Source organism: Apodemus sylvaticus, chromosome 4 (genome assembly GCF_947179515.1).
Source record: "Apodemus sylvaticus chromosome 4, mApoSyl1.1, whole genome shotgun sequence".
Classification (NCBI taxonomy): Eukaryota; Metazoa; Chordata; class Mammalia; order Rodentia; family Muridae; genus Apodemus; species Apodemus sylvaticus.
Window position 1 is genome coordinate 135,886,127 of NC_067475.1, and position 24,390 is coordinate 135,910,516.

Sequence of the window (24,390 nt, forward strand, 5' to 3'; positions counted from 1 at the left end):
AGGGCTGACCTTGGTATCAGATAACCCGTTAGTGTTCTCTTCTCTGGGGAGGCCCACGCCTCCCGCTCTCAGCATTCCTGGCGGCCTGGAGGTCTTTCTATAGGGCTGGGGCCTCCTCGTCTTTTCCTTATTCACGTTACGGTGTCCATTGTTATTAACCTTTTTAGCTCAGGTTTAGGCAATCATGTTGGTGAGACTTTCCCGTTGTAGTTTTCCATGTTACTAGGAGGTGTGATCTCACAGTAAATGCCCAGATTCTCTGCCTTGTATTAATTTCCACCCTCTTCCTCAGTGTGCCCTTAGCCTTAGGTGTGGAAGTGGACTGGGCTCCACAACATGCCTTTAGATCAGCAGTAATGGCCTCAACTGTCACAAAGAAGTTTCCTTGATAAAGGGTGAAGCCTACATTTTATCTATGGATTTAAGGACGAATACTTGGAATGTAGTTAGAGATTAGGCTGGTTTAATAAAGTGTAAGTTCTCCTCCAAGATCCATGGGCAGTTGGCTAGGTTTCTAATATCAGGAATGATTTTCCGCTTACGTTGGCCTTATATCCAATCAGAGAGTTGTTGGTTACTTCCAAGGCGTGCGTGCCACTGCTGCGCCCTTAGGGCTATGGTGCCCTGCTGCTCACTGCTGTGGTTCGTAGGCCTCATAAACGGACTGCTGGTTGATTCCTTCCCTTGGAAGCTTGTGTGGCACCTCTTAGTACCAAGAAAGCTAGTTCTCAGGGTGGAGGCAGCACTTCCTGTTGATGGTATCGTCAGTGGCTCCTGCTGGATAGGGCTTATGATCTTTCTTTTCTCCTTTTACTTAAGGTACAGAACGCTGAGGATTATTTTTATTATTATAATTTCAAGACCATCAAACAGCCTAAGTGAGAACATTTTCATCGAAACCAATAACAAACGATGTATTTCTGTTCTGTCTTGTTTCGGTGAGACAGGGTCTTTTTGTGTAGTCTAGGCTGGCCTTGAACCATGAGCTCAAGGCTGTTTCAAATATCTACCCCTCTCAGTCTCCTGAGTGCTGTGCGCACCATATCTGGCTAAATGTTATTTTTAAAAGATGGAAAATTGGGGGTCTAGACAGTATTTAGAAAATTTCACTGAGGCCTAAGATTCTATTTGTAAACTCTAAAGTACTATTTCTGTTTTTGTTTCTTTCTGGGGACCTCACCCTTTCTGTATAAAGGCCTAACCATGTCCTTACTCTTCAGCTCTTCCAGACAGAGGGAAGAAAATATAACAACATTCAGTGATGCGAGCTCATAGGTAGTCAGGTGTAGCAGGTTGGCAGCCCCATCCTGTATTAGCTCGGGGTGATGGCACACAGTTTAAGCCCAGGCATCTTTGCGTGGTTAAGGTGAACCCAGCCTTCATAGAGACTTCCAGCTACCCAGGGCCACAGTGAGACCCTGTCTCCAAACAACAGCCACAAAACACTCCCCACAACAGCAAACATATTTTTAAAAGACTTTTTAAAATAAAAAGTAAGTATTGAGTATAAAAACTTAACTCCCTTTTGTTTGAGTTGGAACTTATTAAATACTTGAGTATACACCTTTGTCTCGACCTTCAGGCATTATCCCGGATAAAGCAGGAAGCCAGAGAAAAAGAAGGCGTGGTAAAAGAGAAGATCAAGTTTCTGGAAAATGAGGTTGGGAACAACATAGAATACGAGAGAAGAATTTCTGTTGCTGAGCGGAAAGTGTCCAAGTGCAGGATGGATTACCAGCGGCAAGAGAGCAACAGGAGTCAGCTGAAGGATGAGGTGTGTGCGTGTGTGTGTATGTGTGCGTGTATGCGTGTGCGTGTATGCGTGTGCATGCATGTGTGTGTACATGTGCGTGCACGTGTGCGTGCACGTGTGTATGTGCATGTGTGTGTGCATGCACATGTGTGCACGTGTGTGCGTGTGTGTGTGTGTGTGCGTGCGCATATGTGTGCGCGTGAGCGTGCATGTGTGCGTGTGTGTGCGTGTGTGTGCATGTGTGTGCATGTGTGTGTGCGCGTGCGCGCGCGTGTGTGTGTATGTGTGTGTGGGTGTACCTGTGCGTGTACGTGCATGTGTGTATGTGTGTGTGTGTGTGCGTGCGTGTGTGTGATGACTGACCCTGCCTTTGTGTGGCAAATGTAACTCACAGCATCAGCTCTGACTTGCTATGCTGACACTGGGTAGTGTTTCCTGAGACTCGGTGGTGCTGACTAGTGCCTATTGATGCTTTCTTCAGAACAATACCAGCTCAGGACCTTTGCTCGTTTATAACCGTTACGCTTTCACTACTAGTGGGCGGCATGGGTTGCTCGTGTATTTTGGATGTGAACACTTTACCAGCTATGTGCTTTGGAAGTGTTCTGCAGTTCGCCTTATGCATTGTGTTGGTGTCCTAAGCTGTGCAGAGGAGAGCCAGTCCTGCTTTTTTGTTTTGCTTGTATGGCCTGTACTTTTGTCCCAGTGCGCCTCTGTCTTCTTCTGAACAGTTATACAGTAGTAGATCTGACCTTGAGGCTTTGGTCCATGCTGAGCTGATTCTGTATGCAGTAGAAGAGAAAGCATGCACTGCTATTTCTATTTATTATTTATATTATGTAATGCATATTCATTGCAATGTGGGTCTCCGGGTTTTCCAGAGCCAATTCTGGACGGTGCTACCTTTCACGCTTGGGGGTTTCTAGGGAGTCAGCTGGTGTATTCAGGCACATGGATTTGATCCTGCCCTCTGCTCTGTGCCGTTGTCCAGGCGTCTGTCTGAGGAGTTCTGATTGCTGTAGCTGGGAAGCAGGAAGTATAACTACCCAAGCTTCATTTGTCTTGTTCAAGGTTGCTCTAGGTTGCTGGGGTGGTGGTGTAATCCCAGCACTCCGGGAGGCAGAGGCAGGCGGATTTCTGAGTTTGAGGCCAGCCTGGTCTACAGAGTGAGCTCCAGGACAGCCAGGGATATACAGAGAAACCCTGTCTTGAGAAACCAAAATTCACCCCCCCCCAAAAATTACTCTAGGTTGTTTACATACGTATTTTATGGCCCCTTATACATTTTAGGGTTGCTTTATCTTTTTCTATGATGGAAGAATTCTTATTCACTACTGGTGAGAAGGTGAACTTATCACTCTGGAGTCAGCATGGGGTTCCTTAGAAAACTAGTTATTGAACTACTATGACACATGGGCGAGTAGTGGCTCTCCTGGGTATAGCTTAGATTTTCTGTTTGAAGCAATTTAGGTTTCCACGGTCAAATGTGTTGAGAAAGGTGTGAAATGTCACTGTAGGCTTTGTATGAAGTGTGTGTATGTCCCTGTAGGCTGTGTATGAAGTGTGTGTCCCTGTAGGATGCATATGAAGTGTGTGTCCCTATAGGATGTGTATTAGGTGTCTGTCCCTGTAGGATGCATATGAAGTGTGTCCCTATAGGCTATGTATGGGGTGTGTGTATGTCCCTGTAGGCTGTGTATGAAGTGTGTGTCCCTGTAGGCTGCATATGAGGTGTGTGTCATTGTAGGATAGGTGTGAGATGTGTGTCATGGAGGACAGGTGTGATGTGTGTGTCATGGAGGATGTGTGAGAAGTTTGTCGTGGAGGACAGGTGAGGTTTGTATCATGGAGGACAGGTGTGAGGTGTGTGTCATGGAGGACAGGTGTGAGATGTTTGTCATGGAGGACAGGTGTGAGGTGTGTGTCGTGGAGGACAGTGTGAGGTGTCTGTCACTGTAGGATAGTACGAGATGTGTGTCGTGGAGGATGGGTGCAGGGAGGTGGATGGGTTGAATTTTGAGGTTTTCTATATCCAACTGCAATTGTTGGGCTGTCCTGACAGGTTCTCCTCACACCAGGACATTCATAGTGGTGGCTCTCAACCTGTGGGTCGTGATCCCCTTGGAGGCACCGATGACCCTTTCACAGGGGCCACACATAGGATAGCCTGCATTCCACATAGTTACATTATGGTTCATAACAGCAGCAAAATCACAGCTCTGAAGTAGCAATGGAAATCATTTATGGTTGGGGTCACACAACGTGAGGAACTGTGTTAAAGGGTTGCAGCATTAGGAAGGTTGAGAGTCACTGATTCAGAGTCCATTACCCCTGAACAGGTATAGCGACTGCATGTTTTTACATGCACTTTCAACTTTTTATTTGGTGATATTTATCATTTTTCATGTTATAAAACAAAGAGTCATCTAAATTATGATGTGGGGATAAAGAAGATCCACAGATATGCATTAATTACACAGTATTGCTATTTTTATAGGTGTTATTTTAAGGTTAGAACTTAAAGTAGGAAGAATAGCATCTATCAGAAAAGAAACTTATTGAAAGTGAAAATGTGATTTTTTTTCTGTCTAATGATAAATAGCTGGATACTCTAAAAACCACTCTCAATAGAACATCCAGTGATTTACAAGCTCTGAGGAAAAACATTTCCAAAGTAAAGAAGGACATCCTTGACGAAACAATAAGGTAAGAAAAACCCATATAAATGTATGTAAATATTAAATATATTTGTGGTCTATATTTAGAAAATTATTAGTGGTTAAAATTGCTTTTATAAATACATGCAAGATTATAACTGTTAACATTCTTTTTTTGCTGGTGCTAGGTATGAAACCTAGGGTCTTGAATGTGGTAGGTAAACATTTTTTTTTTTTAATTTGGTTTTTTCGAGACAGGGTTTCTCTGTATAGCCCTGGGTGTCCTGGAACTCACTCTGTAGACCAGGCTGGCCTCGAACTCAGAAATCCGCCTGCCTCTGCCTCCCAGAGTGCTGGGATTACAGGCGTGCGCCACCACTGCCCAGCTGTAGGTAAACATTTTACCACTCAGTGGCACCCCAACTCACTGAGCTCCTCCCCAACCCACTGAGCTCCACCCCCAATCGACTGAGGCCCACCCCATCCTTCTGAGCCCCTCCCCAACCCACTGAGTTCCACCCCCAATCGACTGAGCCCTACCCCATCCTACTGAGCTCCATCCCAACTCACTGAGCTCCACCCCAACCCACTGAGCTCCACCCCCAATAGACTGAGCCCTACCCCATCCTACTGAGCTCCACCCCAACTCACTGAGCTCCACCCCCAATTGACTGAGCCCTACCCCATCCTACTGAGCTCCACCCTAACTCACTGAGCTCCACCCCCAATCGACTGAGCCCCATCCTATCCTACTGAGCTCCACCCCAAACCACTGAGCTCTGTCCTAACTCATTGCCACCCCATCCCACTGAGCCCTGCCCCATCCCACTGAGTCCCACCCTGCCCACTGAGTCCCACCCCTGCCCACTGAGCCCCGCCCATGCCCACTGAGCTCCACTCACTTTATTTGCTCCATTATCAAGCTCCAGATTTTCTTGTTTTGTTTTGTTTCTCATCAGAGAGGCTCAGGGCAATAGTTTTATAGCCTACCAGATACCTGACGGTAATGAAAATGTTTGCAGCAGAAGCAACTATTCTTGTGTGTTTGTCAAATACTCTTTCAAGCATGTTTTCTATATTTCCTTACAAACATTATTTAGATTACAAAAACTTAAACGTCACAATGAGGTTGTAAAACATAAATTAAAGATGATAACGGAGAAGACCATATCTATTGAAGAGAAAGCTACCAACATGGAAGACATGCTGAAGGAGAAGGAGAAGGGCATGAAGGTAAGCCTTGTTTTGGATTTATACAGAAGCATAGTAATTTTCCAGAGAGTGAGTACTCCGTCCTAGGGATTAGAGCACTGTGAAGTCGCACAGGGCCCTGGTTCTAAAGGCAGCCCCGCACTGTTGCTGGTAGCCCATTCCCTGCTGGTGCCCGTTCTCCCATGATGCCTCTGCCCATCTGTTCCGCGTGCTGCAGCACACCTCTTAGCAAGTGTCCTGGTTTGACAGCGTTCTGCCTCCTCATTCTGTTGTGTGTATTCATGAGCAAACCCTCCCCTCATACTTGGCCCATTGCGAGTATTTCCTCATCGTTTAATCTCTTAGAACCCAGGGAGCATTTTTGGCAAGAGGCCTGTGAAATGCACCGTTTCACTCATTATGAGGGCCTCTTCTTCCACCAGTCTCAGGGTGCTAGTGACAATAAATCCAACTTTTAAGAAACTGGAGGAGGCTGGGGTGGTGGTGGCAGCGCACGCCTGTGATCCCAGCACTCTGGGAGGCAGAGGCAGGTGGACCTCTGAGTTCGAAGCCAGCCTGGTTTACAGAGTGAGTTCCAGGACAGCCAGGGCTACACAAAGAAACCCTGTCTCGAAAACACCAAATCCAAAAAAGAAACCGGAGGAGGTTGCTTTGCCATTTTCTCTTTAGAGTCTTGGAAATGGCACTAGGGTTTTGGCATGGCAGCCCTGCTTCCTGACTTTCCTGTCTTTTATTGATGAAGGAGGAGAAGACATAGATAATGAAGAAAAAAATTGAAAGACCAAAGGTGTATGAACTAGATCACAGAGAATAATAAAACTTGTGACATTTAGAAATAAATCAGGCGAATCTATAGTTACCTATACAAGACTTACACAAATTGGGCCCGTCAACATTTCATCACGGGTGGAGGGTGAGTCCACGAGGCCCGCTTCTCCCAGAAAGACGACTGGCTGCTGATGCTTGCTGCCGGGCCGTCCCTCTTTCTAGTGGCGTAGCCACACGGAAGTTGCCCTGCTCCCGAGTAACTTCCCGCCCACACTCAGGCGAGTAACTCTAAACACAGTGGACCTCACACCCAAGGAAGCCGTAGAAGGCCCTGTGTAGTGGCGCACACCTCTCATCCCAGCACTCAGAGGCAGAGGCAGAGGCAGAGGCAGGTGGATCTCTGTGAGTTTGAGGCCAGCCTGTTCTACAGAGTCACAGGACTGCCTGAGTTAAATGACGAGACCCTGTCTCAAAACAAACAAACCAAGCAAGCTAACACACAAGAAGTCATTGAAGGAGGAGGTAACTCATCGAGAAGGAAGGTACCAGTGAGAGAGGGAGGGGACTGTGGGATGAGAAACCAGGGTGAAATGACTACAGTTCGGGATACAAATGTATGGAAGCTGAAACACATAAACCATTATTAGACACAGGTAGGTATCAGACTATCTTGCAAGCTGAGGAACACTAAGTGAAGTCCTTAACTGAAGGAAGTGATAGCAGGTAGAGGCCCAGGCCTTGATAAGTCACAAAGAGGATCGGAAACTGCATTACAAAAAAGACATTAAAAAATCCTCACATTTAACAAAGAAAAGTAGATGAACTTGAAGATATGAATATCGATGCAGACAGACCAATGATTTGTTAGAGGGCTGTGCTCTGTGGGAGGCATCTCCTATGTGTGTCTGGAAACTTCCATCTGTCACATAAAGCGGGTTTAACTGCAGCTGAGGCAGGAAATAGAAGGCGAGAGTTCCAGGAGGAAGCGAGGATTCTGGGACGGACTGAGGCGTGGAGGTTTCCACCCAGGAGCATGGAGGAGGCAGAGGCAGGGGCACTGGGCAGAGGTGACCCGCTTGGCAGGGCTTAGGTTAGAATAAGTGGATATTAAGTTATGATCTAATTGGGGAACAACCAAAGCTTATGGCCAAGGAATTCATAAATATAATTCGAGTCTCAGAGTCGTTACTCCAGGAGCTCAGGGCCGGGAGGAAGCCCCCACTTTTATTGTGCTTGCCTCCCTGTTTGTTTGTTTATTTCGAGAAAAGTTCAATGGACTTTGTCACCAGGGTTTCAAATTCTGCTGAGCAGTCTTTGAGAAGTCCTGCGTTCAGCGAGAAGTGACAGTTACATGAGAAATGCCACATCAGTTATTGGTTATTTCTTGATTTGTAAAAATTTGCACACATTAGTCATGGGCTGGTTTCGCTTCACATTGAGGTTCGTCAGCTATGGAGGGGGAAGGGGAAGTGTGCTGATAAGGAAAAACTATTTCAGTATTTAAAAGTGCTAACTTGTAGCTGGCCTGGAGGTTGGTAGGTCAAAGGGAAACTCAGAAAGTGTTGGCCTTGAAGCATTCAGGTCAAGACAGGTCCTTGAGTGTCAGGATCAGAAACTTCCTTCTCTTTCCTTGAGGCCAGCACAGAGGAGAGAGCAAGCAATGCAAAGGCTTAGTGAAGGGCTGGGCCAGGGGTCGCTTGGCACCGACTCCTATGAGTTCTCAAGAGCCAGCAGGGAAGCTTTCAGGACTTTTTGTTAAGTTCTTTACTAAAACCAGCAGCTATTAAAACCTGCATTTTATGTAGACTCATAAACATATTGTATTCAAGTCAGAAGTAACACCTAGCATTCATCATTTATAAATCATACTCTACTGTGTACTTGAGGTTAAAATGGCGTCTCTTACATCTGCCATCTATATGTTGATTTGCTTCTGTATGTCATTCCTGTGGAGGTGTAACTATACCAGTAGTTTGACCTTTCCCACTGTGGGCGTGCTTACACCATAGAAGGAGCAGTTAGCCTTATTCCCCACCCACTGGAGAGCTGATGGATAAATGCGGCCCTAAACAGCTTCAAATTGGACAGTATGATTTCTTTTCTTTTTTTACATCCTCAAGACTGTTCAGTGAACTCTGAACTCACAGGGTGTCTAGTTATGAGGCCAGGGCAATATTGGATGGAGGTCTAAGACGATAGACCTAACGATAGATAGATGAAACGACACAAGAATAGAAAACTACCAACCTTGTCTACCAGCACTGGAGATAAGAGAGTGGGGGAATGGCCAAAGTTTTGGGAAGATTTTGTATATTCAAGGACTAAATGTTTACAGGACCTTTTGAGCTCCTAAATTTTAATGCTCATGTAAATACAAATTTTAAACTATTATAATTTAACTAACTGTTGTAATTCCTACAATTTCTTTTCAGGAAGTGGAGGTTCAATTGAACATAGTAAAAGACGTGCTATTTAAGAAAGTCCAAGAGTTACAGAATGAAGTAACGAAAGAGAAAGCCCTGGTATCAGAAATTGAAGGAACCCGTTCCTCTCTGAAACATCTTAACCAACGGTTACACAAACTGGATTTTGAAACCCTGAAGCAGCAGGAAATTATGTATAGTCAGGTAGATGCTCCTCCCTGTGAACATCTTCTGTGAGGACTTTAGTGCCTCTGGTAGCTGGGTTATCCCAGTGCCCCAAGAGAGTGAAGAGTTCTCAGATCTCCCAGGTGAACATGCAGGTGGGGGTAACTGACTCCCATGCGAGGATAGTAGAGGCTTAAGAGGGCCTTAAAAGCTCCTGTTTTAATTTTTAATATAAAACAGACAGGCAAGGGGACAGACGCTCTGGTGGTGAGGGAGGAAGGACTGGGCTTTAAAGGAACCTGGAGTAAACAAAAGTCTGCAGACGTGAGTCTTCCGCCCACCTGATCTGCACAGCACAGAGGCAGCCTTTCCCCTCAGTTTTGCCCACATACCCTTCGTGTTCACGTTTATTTTCTAACACCTCCCACATAAATCTTAATTTCTCTTTTTTTCAAACATTCATTTATTTATTTTATGTCTGTGAGCACACTGTAGCTGTCTTCAGACACACAGAAGAGGGCATCGGCTCATATTGCAGATGGTAGCGAGGACTCAGGGTGTTTAGAGGAGCAGTCAGTGCTCTTAACCACTGAGCCATCTCTCCAGCCCAACATCTTAATTTCTTAATCTGAAAAAAAAACTTACTTTCACAATAACACAATATCAACGATGCTAAAATATAATGGAAAACTACTCACTATATGTTAAGCTCTCCATGGTTATCACAACAGTTTTTTTTGTTTGTTTTGTTTTTGTTTTTGTTTTTGCATCCTTTGACAAGTGTCCATCAGGAATCCTTGTTTCTTCAGATCCTGTGGCTTCCTGAGGTCCCTGATGGCAGTGCAGCCGTTCTCTGATTACGTCTGTGTGGCTGTCCTGCACCCTGACTGTTGAGCAGTGTTTTTGCCCCCCTTAGGCTAGGAAGAATTTTATCCCGACTTGAAGGACCAACTTTAATAACTAATAATGCCTGACTAAAGTTAAGAGCACATGTCAGATGCTGCTTCTACAGTTAAACAGGGAGGCTCTTGCTGCTTGTATACATTCACTAACTTCTCTTTAAAAACTGTTAACAGGATTTCTACATTCAGCAAGTAGAACGCAGGATGTCACGATTAAAAGGAGAAATTAATTCAGAGGAAAAGCAAGCCCTTGAAGCAAAGATTGTTGACCTTAAGAAGACGCTGGATGAGAGGAAATCCACGCTTTCCCTTTTGGAAGCCCAGATCAAGAAGCTTCATGTAACTCACCTTTCCTACACTGTTTCCTGCCCCTTTCCACATCCTGAGGAGGGTTCACACATACCCTGTGGGCTCAGACTGATTCCCAGCTACCTGCACACATAGTGAATGCTTGCGCATTCATTCTGTACTTTCAGAATGGCCTGTGCTTCACTTGAGCATTTAACTTGTATCACTGTCGTATCACATGTCTCTGCCATGTTGTTTCGCTTAACTGCTATAAATGCCTTGTAAGGAAGAGGATTATACTTCTTATAGGCTAAGACACTTGTTCAGGGGTGCACAGTGAGTTCACAGAGAGGTAGGGTTTAAACTCTGACCCATTTGACTTCAAAGAATTCTTACATAGCATAGTGTTCAGAATATTGGAAAAGTCTCCTTTTTGCCACAGTGTAACTGAATTAGTTCTTATCTTTGAAATGCTAACAAGAAGCTTTTTTTTTTTTAAATGACTAATACACGGTTATAATATTTGAAACAATTACAGTTAGAAGGGAACCGGTTTCATTTTTAGGAATGTGATTATGCTTGTTTTAAGAAAAACATCCGTTTAAGTTTAAATTGTGAGAAAGGGCAAAGGAAAGGAAAGGTTGGAGGTGGAGGTTAGGGGACATGGGGACAGGGATGAAACCTCAGCCCGTCGGTGCTGTTGGAAAGGCTGGTGATGAGCGGCCTCTAGTGGTCATAAGTAGAATTGTCTTGATTTACTTGCGAGCAAGACATTTAATTTTAACATGACTGCTTTTGATTTAAGTTCATGGTTTGTAGCTTGATGATGTAGTCTTTGTAGCTTGATGACATAGTTTTCGATGACAGTTTTCAAGTGGTACCTTGGTTTTCTGAAAATTAGCACAGGCTGTGGGATCAGGCACACATTTGAATGCCAAGGTTTCGGGGGCACTGTTATTTTAACGTTCTGGAGCGTTTTCTCATTAACTAACAAGAAAGGGGGAAAAAAAGCAGAGACAGCTATGATGGGCACTCTCCAAACGCGGTGCTGTTTGACCATTTAGAGTAGAACCGGCTGTAAAGATCATGAGGCGTGGTGGGCTTTTGAGTTGCACTGTGTGGGGAGCCCCCAGTGTGCTCGGGTTCCTAAGCACCCAGCATGCCCGTGCCTGTGTTTTGCACACAAACTCACAGAAGTGTAAGTGAATCCCAAGTGGAAGCTGGATAACCCGGAGATGGAGATGTGTTGTCAGCAGGGCTCTGGCTGAGGGCTTCTTTGTGTAAGGGAGGTCTCTCCCTTCCAGCCTTGACGGGAACCAGCTCCACGTTGTAACGATGTTAACACTTTTGTCTACTTTATTTTATTTATGACGTATATGTGTGGCCATGTGTGCCACTGTGCGTTTGTGGAGGCCAGAGGACAATCTTGCAGTCATTTCTCTCTGTCCACTTTTATTCAGGCTCTGGGAACTCCTTGGCTTCCGTTTTTAGATAGCAAGCACCTTTCCCCTTTGAGCCACCTAGCTGCCCCACAAATAACATTAACTTAAATATAATTTTTTGAAATCACCATTTCTGCCACAATTTCCCCTCCATTTATGGTTTGGCTGAGATCTTATGTCTTGATACTTCAGAGAAATATAAAGAATGAGGAGAGCAGAGAAGAGTCGAGAGGGTGAAGAGTATGAATATCGTAGAATTTTTAATCTAGAATAATAACTAGAAATTTTGACGCAGGTCAAACAAAACAAAGGTGGATCCTGAGTGGGAAGGGGGACATCAGCTCTTAAAACTAAAACGGTGGCATCTGGCAAATGTGCCCGGTGGGGTTTAATCTTATCAAACTTTTTTTTTTCCTGGCAGGCAGATGTGATCACATGCGCCTCTGTATTACACTGCCTGTTAGCGCTGTCCCAGTAACATCCCTAATTTCACAATAATCCTGGGACAGGCGGTGCTCCCATTTCCATTTCAGAGACGAGGAAGCTGATGTGGAGTTAAGGCCTTGAGCCCAGAGCCATGCTGTTAGCCGAGAGTTCCGTGCTCTTGACCTGCAGTGCTTTATCACCGCCTGGCCCCTGGGGCCCTGCAATGAGCTATTAGCAGGATTCTTCCTTCCCCTGCCAGAGTGAGGAGCACCTTCAGCACTAGGCGGGATTGGAACCATGCACACTTCTTAGAACTGTCGCTCTCCAGCTGACCCCAAACATCAGTGATAGAAATGACAACATATCTATATTAATACGTTTGAATTTCTGTGACGTTTTGAATCATTTGAAGTGATGTGAGCGGTTGGAACTTCTAATGCCTCCTGGCATAGCTCCTGCCGTCTGCTGGTCACTTCATCGTTTAAAACATGTGTACCGTCCCTTCTTTCCACAGAATGACCTCTACTTCATTAAGAAGTCAAATGGTAAAAACAACGACGAGAAAGAGTCTCTCATGAATAAAATAAGTGAACTGAACCTTTTCATTGACAGATCTGAGAAGGAATTGAGCAAAGCCAAAGCTGTGAAAGAGGTATGACGAATCCGTATACCTAGTTAATAAGCCACATGCTTCCACAGGAATGGGCGTCACAGGAAAATATAAAACAAGGAAGCAACTGAGGAGAAAATCAGCCATAATTACTGTATTTAAGATTAAGTGTTAATAGGCATATTATTTCCTAGTTTTAAAAAAGAAAATCATTCTATCTTGTATTTTCAAATGTTTGATATATCATACATTTCCTACATCATAAACTCTTCTTTAAAATTAATTCTCCAGCATTTCCTACAGGGACAGTTTATGAGCTTAGCATAATCTATTTAAGTATCTTGTGATCTGGCACTGTTATTTCTGACGGTCTGATAGCGTATGTATGTGCTGTGGTCCACAGTGTATTGTACATTTGCTCAGTCATTTGGAGTAATTCCTATCTGTGTAATTACGCTCAACATGAGTATTTTAGGGACTTGAAATTTGTTCTCTAGATGGCTCCGTTGCTGCTCTTCCCCCAGACAGGGTAAACTGCTTAGTTTACCATTCTGGGGCTAGATCGTGTTTGCAACATGATGGAAAAATACAGAAATCTCATTGTTTTAATTTGTACTTTTTACTTGGAAAAGTTCTTTAAGATTTAAAACTAAATTTATATCTCAAACATTACATTATGTTCCACAATTTTCTTTTGACTAGCCAGTTTATATTCTTGGTTCATTTTTTTTCCCATTAAGGAGTATGTCTTCTTGTTTTTTTAAAAAAAGTATTTTGCTATATGATTTTTTAAATATTGTTAATATTTTCCTAATTTGACTTTAAAATTTCATTTTTGTTTTTTATAGAAAACTTTTAACATTAAGAACCAAGGGCGTTTACTTTATACGGTTTGTGCTGAGATGCTTGTGCTAAAATCAGACAAGGGGTTGTTCTGTTAGTTGTATTGGCTGTCTGCTGCATTAGGCTTCCTTCCTCACCAGGAGTGCCTTTCTGTGCATGTGAGATGCAGGGACCTCATCTCTTACCACCTGAAAGCTGTGTTTGGGAAGCAGCTTACTTTACACTGCCACGGAAAGTCAATTGATTAATGATTTCAATACTCTACACATGACAAGCTGGTTTTAAACTACAGATGTATTTGTGCAGTATTCTGTGACAGCCATTTTGCATGGATAACTGTGTGTATTAGTGAAGCTTGGACTTCAGTCTGTTATTAGATGGTTTGGAGCAGCTATAGCTCCCCACTCTGTCTTTTATCCTGGCAGATGTCACACAGTGGTCTAACTAAAAAATGTGTTTTCAAGTTTGACTTTTGTTGCAATAGAAAAGAAATATACCATGGTTTTTATATAGAAATAATTATTTCAATATTTGAAAATTTTATTATGTTGGTAGGATATGATGATTGAGGACAATCTTTTAAAACTTGAAGTTAAACGTGCTCGAGAAATGCTTTACAGCAAGGCAGAGGAAGTTCTTTCTCTGGAGAAAAGGAAACAGCAGCTGTGCACAGCCATGGAAGAGCGAGCTGAAGAGATTAAAGTGCACAAAGCCATGCTTACCTCGCAGATCAGATATGTTGACCAGCAGCGGCAAACCGTGAGGCAATTATCACATGTTCTTTTGTTTCCTCTGCTAAAGCACTTTGCAAAAGTGTTGGGGTGGTGTGAGGAGAGCTTCCTGTTTTCTGACACCACCCTCATGTCCATCTTTCTCTGACTCATTTGAAAGGCTTCTACCCTAAGTATAAGGTAGAGAACTCTAGTTGCTTCTGTTTGGCTAATCCTATATCCATGAGACATATCCCTATACAAGATCAGTAATCTACTTCAATTTATGTTTTTAATGTGTGTGTATTCATGTATATCTATGAGGCGCGCGTGTATTCATGTATATCTATGAGGTGCGCGTGTATTCATGTATATCTATGAGGTGCGCGTGTATTCATGTATATCTATGAGGCGCGCGTGTATTCATGTATATCTATGAGGTGCGCGTGTATTCATGTATATCTATGAGGTGCGCGTGTATTCATGTATATCTATGAGGTGCGCGTGTATTCATGTATATCTATGAGGTGCGCGTGTATTCATGTATATCTATGAGGTGCGCGTGTATTCATGTATATCTATGAGGTGCGCGTGTATTCATGTATATCTATGAGGTGCGCGTGTATTCATGTATATCTATGAGGTGCGCGTGTATTCATGTATATCTATGAGGTGCGCGTGTATTCATGTATATCTATGAGGTGCGCGTGTATTCATGTATATCTATGAGGTGCGCGTGTATTCATGTATATCTATGAGGTGCGCGTGTATTCATGTATATCTATGAGGTGCGTGTGTATGCCAGTGGAAGCCAGAGGGCACTCTCAGGAGTCATTATCAGGAACGCTCTCCCATGAGATAGGGTCTTTCCCAGCCAAGAGCTTACCTTAGGCTTGTCTGGCTGGCCAGTGAGTCCCAGGGATACTCCTGTTACCACCTTCACGGTGCTGGGATTATAGGTTTCTGCTACTATACCTTGTGATTTGATATGGACTCTGGAGTCAAATTTGGGTCCTTATGCTTGGAAGACAAGCACTTTATCTAATCCTGGTCCTTGTAAATGATATTTTCTACATGACCTTTAAAAAAAAAAAAGGTCCACTAAGGTGTCCCCTTACTGAGCTCTAATGGTTATGCTCACTGAAGCAGCTTGCTTGCAGAATGTTTTAGCATCACTTATGAGATTAACCCAGCCACGTTCTTTGGTTAGTTGTTAATTTCTATGTATAAGTACCATACATTCTCATTGAAGTTGTAGTTTTGACATGTATGCATGTAGACTTTAATTTTCTGGGCACTAGTATAATTTTTGAGTTAAATTATGCTTCTTTCCACCCTATAAAGCTCTTCTTCTTGGCTGTACTTGTATTATACTATACTGAATCTCTAGTCAATACTAACAGTAATTTCAGGTACCTTTGTCTTTTGCCTGATCTCAAATAGGTTTCCTCATTTTAAATACAAGTGCTTTTGCAGTCTAATTAACTGTTTACTTTTTGTGGTGCTGGGGAGTAAAACAAGATTTAGGTATGCTAGTCACGCTGAATTCATGTCACAGCCCTGCTCTGAGATACCCTGCACCACGTTAAAAAAGGGCACACCTAGCCTGGGCGGTGGTGGCGCACACCTGTAATCCCAGCACTCTGGGAGGCAGAGGCAGGCGGATTTCTGAGTTGAGGCCAGCCTGGTCTACAGAGTGAGTTCCAGGACAGCGCAGGTGACACAGAGAAACCCTATCTCGAAAAAAACCAAAATCCAAAAAACCTAACAAAAAAGGCACACCTGTTTTTGTTTTGCTGAAAATTTGCTTCAATTTTTTTAAAACTGGAAAAATACACTAACTTTTTAAATGCTTTCTACATTTATTGGCATTATGTATTTCCAATGCTGTTACTGAATTGACATTGACCAGTTTATCAAAGTTAAGCCAACCTTTCTGAAGTAAATTTATTTTTGTGTACTTTTGCTTTTGATAGTATCTCACATTTTTTTTTAATCTGTATGCAAATGACCCTTGGCTCCCCTTACTCTAGTCACGCTGAATTCATGCCACAGCCCTGCTCTTTTTCTTTATAGATGGAATTTTCAAAGACCTCATTGATGAAACCACTGGGGGATTACTTTTTTTGATAGGGAATGTTCAACCATTGAGTCAACTGACTTACTGTTTCAAAAAGTAACACACATTTCTATTGGATTCAGGCTTTTTTGTTTTTCAAGATAGGGTTTATCTGTAGCTATGGGTATCCTGGAACTTGCTCTGCAGACCAGGTTGGCCTTGAACTCATGAGATCCACCTGCTTCTGCCTCCCGAGTGCTGGGATTAAAGGCACGCACCAGCTTGTCTTTAAATTTCTTCTTGGCAGAAAGCAGCTCCCGCTGCTGCAGTTAATGGTCCAGGAGTGCACCTTTTTGTTGTTGAACCCTGCCTTCCAAAAAAATCATGAAAAGATTTTTTTTCTTGTTCCCAAAGCATATTTCTTTTCTTCTCACTTCTTCCTTTTAAAAATTTTATTAGTTTTTGCAACTGGGTATTGCTACGTAGCTCAGACTGCCCTTTGCCTCAAGAGTTGTGCATCAGTTTTCCAAGAACTAGGATTAAAGGTGTCTGCCGCCACGCACGGTCTCTTCTGTTTAGGAAGGTGAACAGATGAATGTCTATTTAGGCTCCCACCTTTAGCTGATGAACGTGTAAGTTATGAATACATGTTCTGATCAAATAATACAGAACCAAACTCTAAAAAGCCAACTTCTGGTTCTAAATGTCTTTTACCACCAGCCTTTTCTAGAAGGAAGATGGTAGGTTGAAGACTTCAACATTATCAAGTGGTTTACTTTCACAAGGTTTTAGCAAGAAGTAAGTTAATTTTCGCCCTGCCATGCAGATGTTACCATCATTACTATTATAACTCCTGAAAATAGTTCATGAAAATTTACAAAAGGAGAAACAAAAGGAGAAAGTAACATTTTAAGAATCTGACACCAAATGTTGGTAGATCCTCCATGAATTCGTTTATTTTAGTGCTGTAAAGAGATGTACTAACTCGCATTGTACTGTTTCAATAGCAAGGCAGAGGTCATTGCTAGAGCGAAAGTTCGGTGTGTCTGCCTACTTCCCACTTTAAAATATTTGGAGTTCCTTAACTGTAACAGACCTCCTGCTTGTGATGTATCTACCTGAGCCCCTTACTGTTCTCATGAGATGTGGAGCAAGCCATGCAGACAGGAAGCTTGTGTGTTCTCCTGTGTCACGGATGGTAACGCCCTTCATCTGTTATAACAGGCTCACATGCCTTCTGTTTGAATCTGTGAACTATGACAAGCTAGCTTGTTCAAGCAGGGTAAACTCTGAGACCTACACACTGGATCATTAAAACAGGAGAGCACTTTAACCTGCTTGAGCACAGTAATAATACAAGTACAAAGGTCTTCAATAAAAAACAAATATTAATTTTTAATTTCTTTTCATATTAGTTCTGAATTTCATGAGCGGCTAAGTAAAATTGATAAGCTTAAGAATAGATATGAAATTCTTACTGTTGTCATGCTGCCTCCTGAAGGAGAAGAGGAGAAAACACAGTCCTATTATGTAATAAAGGTAACATTTACCTGCTGTAAATCTATGATTGTATGATATATATTTATTCACTCAATATGTATTAACATATTTATTCACACTTCACATCTCAAATATGCAAACCAAGTTATTTCTCTGTAACTAAGTCTAGTTTTTAACAGAAATTATCCATGGCTGGAAGTGGAACGCAGAGGTGTCCTTTCTTCTGTAAAGATGTACTGAGAACCCCCACAGACCTCATCTTGGTATCTGCAAAGACCTGACTTCTGAATGTGGTCATATTCCGAGATGTTTGGTCCTCAGCACATCTCTTATGGCCACAGTAGTCCTGGTGTTGGTCCTGCAATAGCCTTTGGCCTAAGTGTGGCCAGGTTGTTTTCCATGTTTTACCTTTAGTATCTGATTCTGCTTAAAAGCAAAACTGGAATAACATACCAAAGAGCAAGCTAGCATTCTTTACATTTCATTCCCAAGACACTAAGTCTTTATAAGCCAAAGTCTTGTGGCTTGTGACCAAATTTGTGGATACTGACTAATAAAGGTATTTTTAAAAGCTGTGAGATATTAAAAAGTTATAACTGTTTCAAAATACCAGCTTTCCCAACCACAAATAAAATTTACTATGTTTTTATATAAAATGTACCATATGCATATATATGTATGTGTATATATACATTTATACTATAAATATAAAATGTATTACATCTATCTATATGTAATCTTTTTACCAAGAGAGGGAACGATCACTTTAGGATTTAAAGGCACACCTAGAATTAAGTCAGAAATTTATACAGATGATCAAATTAAAAATGATCTCAGTTGAAAGAAGTGACATTCACTGAAGTTACTCAACTGTCACAATGTCTCATTCATTCCAGCTCCTCCTACAACACTATTTTATTCAATAGAAAGTGCAGCAGATCTGATTTTTATTTTGTTTTGGCTATACTTGACACATACAAATTACATGTATTTCTATGCTAGCTTGTTATTTCCATACGTGTACACATTTAAATTAAGGGTAATCACATTTCATGTGTCATTTCTTTATGGGTTTATTATATAAATGTGTTAGAGGTTCAGTTGCCAGCTGACAGATTCTTCCCGCACCCCCATGGGAAATGACTGGCTCCTGAGGGTATGGCTCCTTCCACTGAGATTTAATTGTGGTACTGAGAGGTGCTGGGGCCTAGGCAGAGGCCGCTGGAGGCCTCCTAGGGAAGATTTATCTTGCCCCTTCTCTGCTTCTGGGCTAGCACAAAAGGAGCAGCTAAGGCTTGATCATTCACACCGTCCTGCTTTCTAGAGCCCAGAAACAGGGGCAAGTGATGAGCTAGAAGCAGGTTTACTTCTTTAGGTCAAGTATCTTCAACAGTTACCACAGGAATATTTGTTATAAAAGCACCTGTAACTTGTTTTGAAACAAAGTTACTTTGGTAAGCACATCATATAGGAAATTTGATATTTAAGCAATTTAAAGGACTTCATGTTTTTTTTAGCACTACATTTATTACAAGTACTACCATCACTTGTACAGTTATCTTCAAAATTATTATTTCTGTACGTGTGTATCTTCATGTGAGTGCAAGATGCCCAAGGTCAGAGGTATCAGATCTCTTGGGAACTGGAGTTCTGGTGGTTGTAAGGGGCCTGATACGGGGATTGGGAACCAGACTAGGTTCTCTGGAGGTGCAGCAAACCCTCTTAACTGCTGAACTATCTCTCCAGCCCAAAAGTTATCTTTTAACTTGTGATAAAATATTAGAAAACACACCCACTGTTTTCCTCAATATACTCTGGTTACTTTTTATCCTTTTCTGACTCAAGTAAGAATTGGGTTCTTAAACCTCTCTCAGACCAAAACATCGTTATAGTTTCCAGATCTTCTGAGTCAGCCCATCTATCTTCCAGAGATCTGGGGGCTGCTTAGCTTCCCACAGCAAGCCCCAGTCCACCCCTTCTTCCTGTGGTTAATGTTGGCTACACTTCTACCATGGTTTTGTTTCCTATATATGTGCTGTAGTTTAAGGCCTAAGAATTTGTTTGGTCTTGTGGATGAAAAAGAGTGTAGGAAGTAAACGCCCGGCGAGCACGTGAAGGCCAAGGTAGCAGAGACTGCTGGGGACTCATTATTCTCTGCTTTAGGTAATATCCCCACAATAAATGATTTGAGCTCTGTTTTGTATCTTATAGGCTGCTCAAGAAAAGGAAGAACTTCAAAGGGAAGGTGATAGCTTGGATGCCAAAATCAACAAAGCTGAAAAAGAAATCTATGCTTTGCAAAACACCTTGCAAGTACTGAACAGCTGCAACAGCAATTATAAACAATCTTTCAAAAAAGTGACCCCATCAAGTATGTAGCAGCCAGTACAACAAATATGACTACTACAGTTAAAACATTTAGAGGAACATTGTGATTCTTAGTGAATAAAAGGGTGCTGTGATTGGGCCTAAATCTTTTTATTATGTTCCTCCCTCTTTGTTTTAATCAGTATGAGGTGTTATTTACATTATTAGTTTTATTTGATTATGGTATATCCCCTTTATACCATATGGTATATTCCCCTTTAGGGAATTTGTTTTGAATCTGCAAAATATACTGGTGCTATATACTGACTAAATAAGAAATGGCTACTACATGTTTATACTGTGTTTTTCATGGGGATCTAAGACATGGAACATTTCATTTAAAAAAGTTAGGTTTGTTATTTAAGATAGCTTTCCACATCTTATATTAGAAAAAATTCAGGGCTGGTGAGATGGCTCATCGGTTAAGAGCACTGACTGTTCTTCCGGAGGTCCTGAGTTCAAATCCCAGCAACCACATGGTGGCTCACAACCACCTACAATGAGATCTGATTGAGACACTTCTTCTAGTGCGCCTAAAGACAGCTACAGTGTACTTACATATAATAAATGAATAAATCTTTAAAAAATTAAAATTCTCTTATAGGTGATGAGTATGGAATAAAAATTCAACTAGAAGAACAAAAAAGAGCTGCAGATGAGAAATACCGATGCAAACAAAGGCAAATCAGAGAACTTCAAGAAGATATCCAGGTGACTTCTACAGATATTCTAGGAATAAGCTCTAAATAAAGGTCAACTACAATTACTGCTACTTAATCTTGTACAAAAGTGTCTTTAGAGAAGTTGCCCACGAGAAACACAAACCTCATTTAAAGAAGAAAAACAAGCAAAGAAAATATAAAGCAAATCAGTTAAGATTCTATGGCTGGGAGGCTAACTTTATTAGTTATCAACCACAGCTAGACAGTTAGGACTTGTTCACTAACCATCATCACTTAGGGACCTCAGTGACCTCCTTAAAGAGCATACTCAATTTTTAAATACAAAGTTTAAAACAAAAAAGTCTAGTGAAAGTATCCACTGAAGCAAACCACTGCAAGGCAGAAGGGTGTGCTTTGGTCAGTAGGGACTAGCTAAGGGAAAGAACTGACAACACAAGTTATGAAACTTTGGAAAATAGTTAAGTTCAAGTAATTGTTGCTCAAGTTCCCGGGAGAATGATATTCAAAACCAACTCAGAGGACCACTGTGTCCCTACCACTGATACAGTAAATACAGCACATAAGTAAGGAGACAGACAGCTCACACTGAGTGACAGCTGGGAGAGGGAGAGCAGCAGTCACGTTTTTATTCTGACCATGAGCATGTTGACACTTTATTTTCTACAGAGTATGGAAAATACTTTTGAAGTTATAGAACACTTAGCAAATAATGCCAAAGAGAAATTATCAGAGAAACAAACACTCGCATTTCAACTTCGTAAGGAGACTGAGGAGCAGAAGCCGAAACTGCAGCGAGTGACTAAGCAGGTGCTGGCTGCCTCCTAACGCGGACCTGACACTCACGTCATTCAAGTACCAAAGGGGCTCAGACCCCGCTCCCCTGAACTCGTGGAAAGTAGTTTTATGTAATACTTAAATTAATACTGTAATTTATTAACAGTGTGGAAGACTCAGAAGAGAAATCCGCATTTTGAAACAGACAAATGATGAAACTCTAGAAGAACAGGACATTCAGCTCCGTGAGATCATACAGTTTCACAAGGACATTGACCAAATGTTAGTTAATATTATGGAAAATGCAGAAATTAATGTCATCTTTCAAACATATTTTCAGCAGGTAAGAGTATTATATAGTAAATGTGTTTCTAATTAACTTTTTTCTAAAGTATGTAGGACTAATGACTGAAATATTCTTTCAGGAGGGGTTAGAATTACCTACAGCAAAAGGCCCGAGCTCAAGATCGTCTTCCCAGTCTTCCCTCTCGTCAATCAGGTGAGGGGAGCGGGTCCTTACCTCACAGGCGTGCTGCGCCAGCACGCCGCCCACATCACTAACCCTCAGCAGCCTCACTACACCTACACACACACACACACACACACACACACACACACACACACACACACACACACACACACACACACACACACACAGTAGAGCAAGCCGCCTGCAGCTGCCAATATTTCTATTATGACACATTTATTGTAACTAGTAAGTTATTTTAGGGACCAAGGTTAGGGGGAAATTGGGGTGATAGAGCAAACATTTTGGGTGAACTCTAACGGGAAAAATTTAAATATTTTTAAACTGTAAAAGAGTAAGTTAGATGCACAGACAATGGATTTTCTAATTATAGATTTTTTTTAACAGTATCTTACTTAGCTTAATGCAAACTAAAATCTACCAGGAGTAGTAAGTCCTGGACATTATGTCTTTGTTGTCAGGTTTATTAGTAATAAACCTGATTTTAAGATTTCTGACCTTCTACAGTTGAAAGTTATATACTAGTTTTTATTAGTCTGTGTAACTGTTTCACAGTTAAAAAAAAAAGACCCCCCCCCCCAAAGACAGTGTTTTAAACCTAAAAACCTTTCTTCTACATAAATATATCAAACTACTCAATATTTATGTATTTTTCTGTACTTTTCAGAAGCAAATGGCTATTTTCCCAACAATCTTACCATCTTTCCTGCTAACCCCTCTCCTTTTCAGCATAAATGAATTTAATTATTCTGACTTTTTCAAGCACCCACTCCTTCTGTTTCTACCTTACAAACTATTGCTTCCAATTTTATAAAACTGATTACATTTGAACATATTTTTCTCACAGAAACAATTAACAACCTAAACTATGCTCATTTCTTTTTTGAAAGAACTGGTCATATTTTTAAAATTTTATTAACACTAATAATTTCCTAGTTCCTTAATTACTTATGGAATTAAAAAAATATTTCTTTTTGCCAATAGAAAGGTCTTTTTGAAGTACATTTTACTTTAAGTTTACAGGAAATCCTTTCTTGTTGCAGGTCGCTCGAGGACTCAATTCCCCCTTCTCCACCCACAGCTAAAGTGATACAGCTCAGATTCCCAGAGTCTCCAGAGAGAAGCGAGAGTTCTAGGTCAGCTAGCAGTGGCAGTAATTCCAACATTCCTAAAGAAAAAAAGCTCAGCAAATAAACATGCCTTTTTTTTTTTTTAAAATCTTTTGTATAAATTTTGCACACAAATGAAAATCTTAATAGTTAAGCCTCCCTCTTCCTCTGGGGTTCCATTTATTAACGATGCAGGCTTACTAAGATAGTACCAGAAGCACAGAGCAGACAAAAGTTCTGCACAGTGGCTCTAAAAGCTGTTTAAGAAAAGAATAAAGGTAGTTTTTCATTTTTTTCCTACTGTTTTATTTATAGAGAAGGAAACTGCAGAACCTCAGTCAAGCCACAGGTGATCAGCAGTTGTTTTTTACTAGAACATGTCTATAGTGTTAGATGTTTTATGAAGTAACATATTTACATGTAAGATTCTTTTACTAATACACTTCTAAAGATTTATTCTCTCAATAAGTTTTCATTCACTCTAGATCACAAAATTACTTTAAAATAAAAAACAAAAAGCAAACAACCACCTTCGCATTCTTCAGATTTTTAAGGGGGGGTGGGCACGAGGGAGTAGCCTGGTGAAGGCCATCTTTGTTTGCAGTGATTTTATTCTGTACGGAGACTGCATCATTCCCACTCCCTCAAGAAGTCTAGTAAGAAAGACACTGTATATGTATATGTGTGTGTACATATACGTTTATCTCTATGCATAAATAAAGTGCAACTTAAGCTGTTAAGAATGTTGCTTCTCTGACCTTGAAAGAGCTAAACATTAAATTTATACTGGAGGTAGACATTGCATACTATATTTAAAATTGTTTTTTCCAGCTAATACTTTATTTCTAGCACTTTGAACTTTTTGGACTAGAGTAGGAAATAATACTATAAATCTACATTTCAAATACATTACCATTCAGGCATATAAATCAGCATCTCCTTTAAACCTTGGGGAAAATAGTCATTACAACAGTGATTGTCTTAGAACCACTACTCAGTTACTTCTGAGAAAAAGCAGCAGCAGTAGTAAATCTGTTTCTCCTAACGATTAATTTAGATTTAGAAATATAGTTAAGTCTAATAAGTAAAGTGGCTAAGAAAACTCTGGGCACTTTTTGGTTCAAACATTGCCTAAATGCACAACATGTTTAAGATCTAAAACTGATTAATCCTATCAACATCTTGTTTATCAATGTTTTGATTCTTAGTTAT

General features: G+C 41.3%; 1 protein-coding gene across 1 annotated transcript in view; it reads left to right on the forward strand.

Moving 5' to 3' along the window:
• Positions 1-23,856, forward strand: part of Ccdc39 (coiled-coil domain containing 39) — a 34,705-nt gene extending 10,849 nt beyond the window's left edge. Inside the window, exons 7-20 of the mRNA XM_052180642.1 lie at positions 1,583-1,774; positions 4,356-4,459; positions 5,511-5,643; positions 8,823-9,017; positions 10,055-10,219; positions 12,551-12,688; positions 14,045-14,253; positions 17,674-17,797; positions 19,970-20,129; positions 20,730-20,836; positions 21,475-21,615; positions 21,749-21,925; positions 22,008-22,081; positions 23,113-23,856. Of these exons, the coding sequence (XP_052036602.1) occupies positions 1,583-1,774; positions 4,356-4,459; positions 5,511-5,643; positions 8,823-9,017; positions 10,055-10,219; positions 12,551-12,688; positions 14,045-14,253; positions 17,674-17,797; positions 19,970-20,129; positions 20,730-20,836; positions 21,475-21,615; positions 21,749-21,925; positions 22,008-22,081; positions 23,113-23,263 (2,070 nt within the window). The 3' untranslated portion in view covers positions 23,264-23,856. The remainder of the gene's footprint in view (positions 1-1,582; positions 1,775-4,355; positions 4,460-5,510; positions 5,644-8,822; positions 9,018-10,054; positions 10,220-12,550; positions 12,689-14,044; positions 14,254-17,673; positions 17,798-19,969; positions 20,130-20,729; positions 20,837-21,474; positions 21,616-21,748; positions 21,926-22,007; positions 22,082-23,112) is intronic.
• Positions 23,857-24,390: the final 534 nt, after the last annotated feature.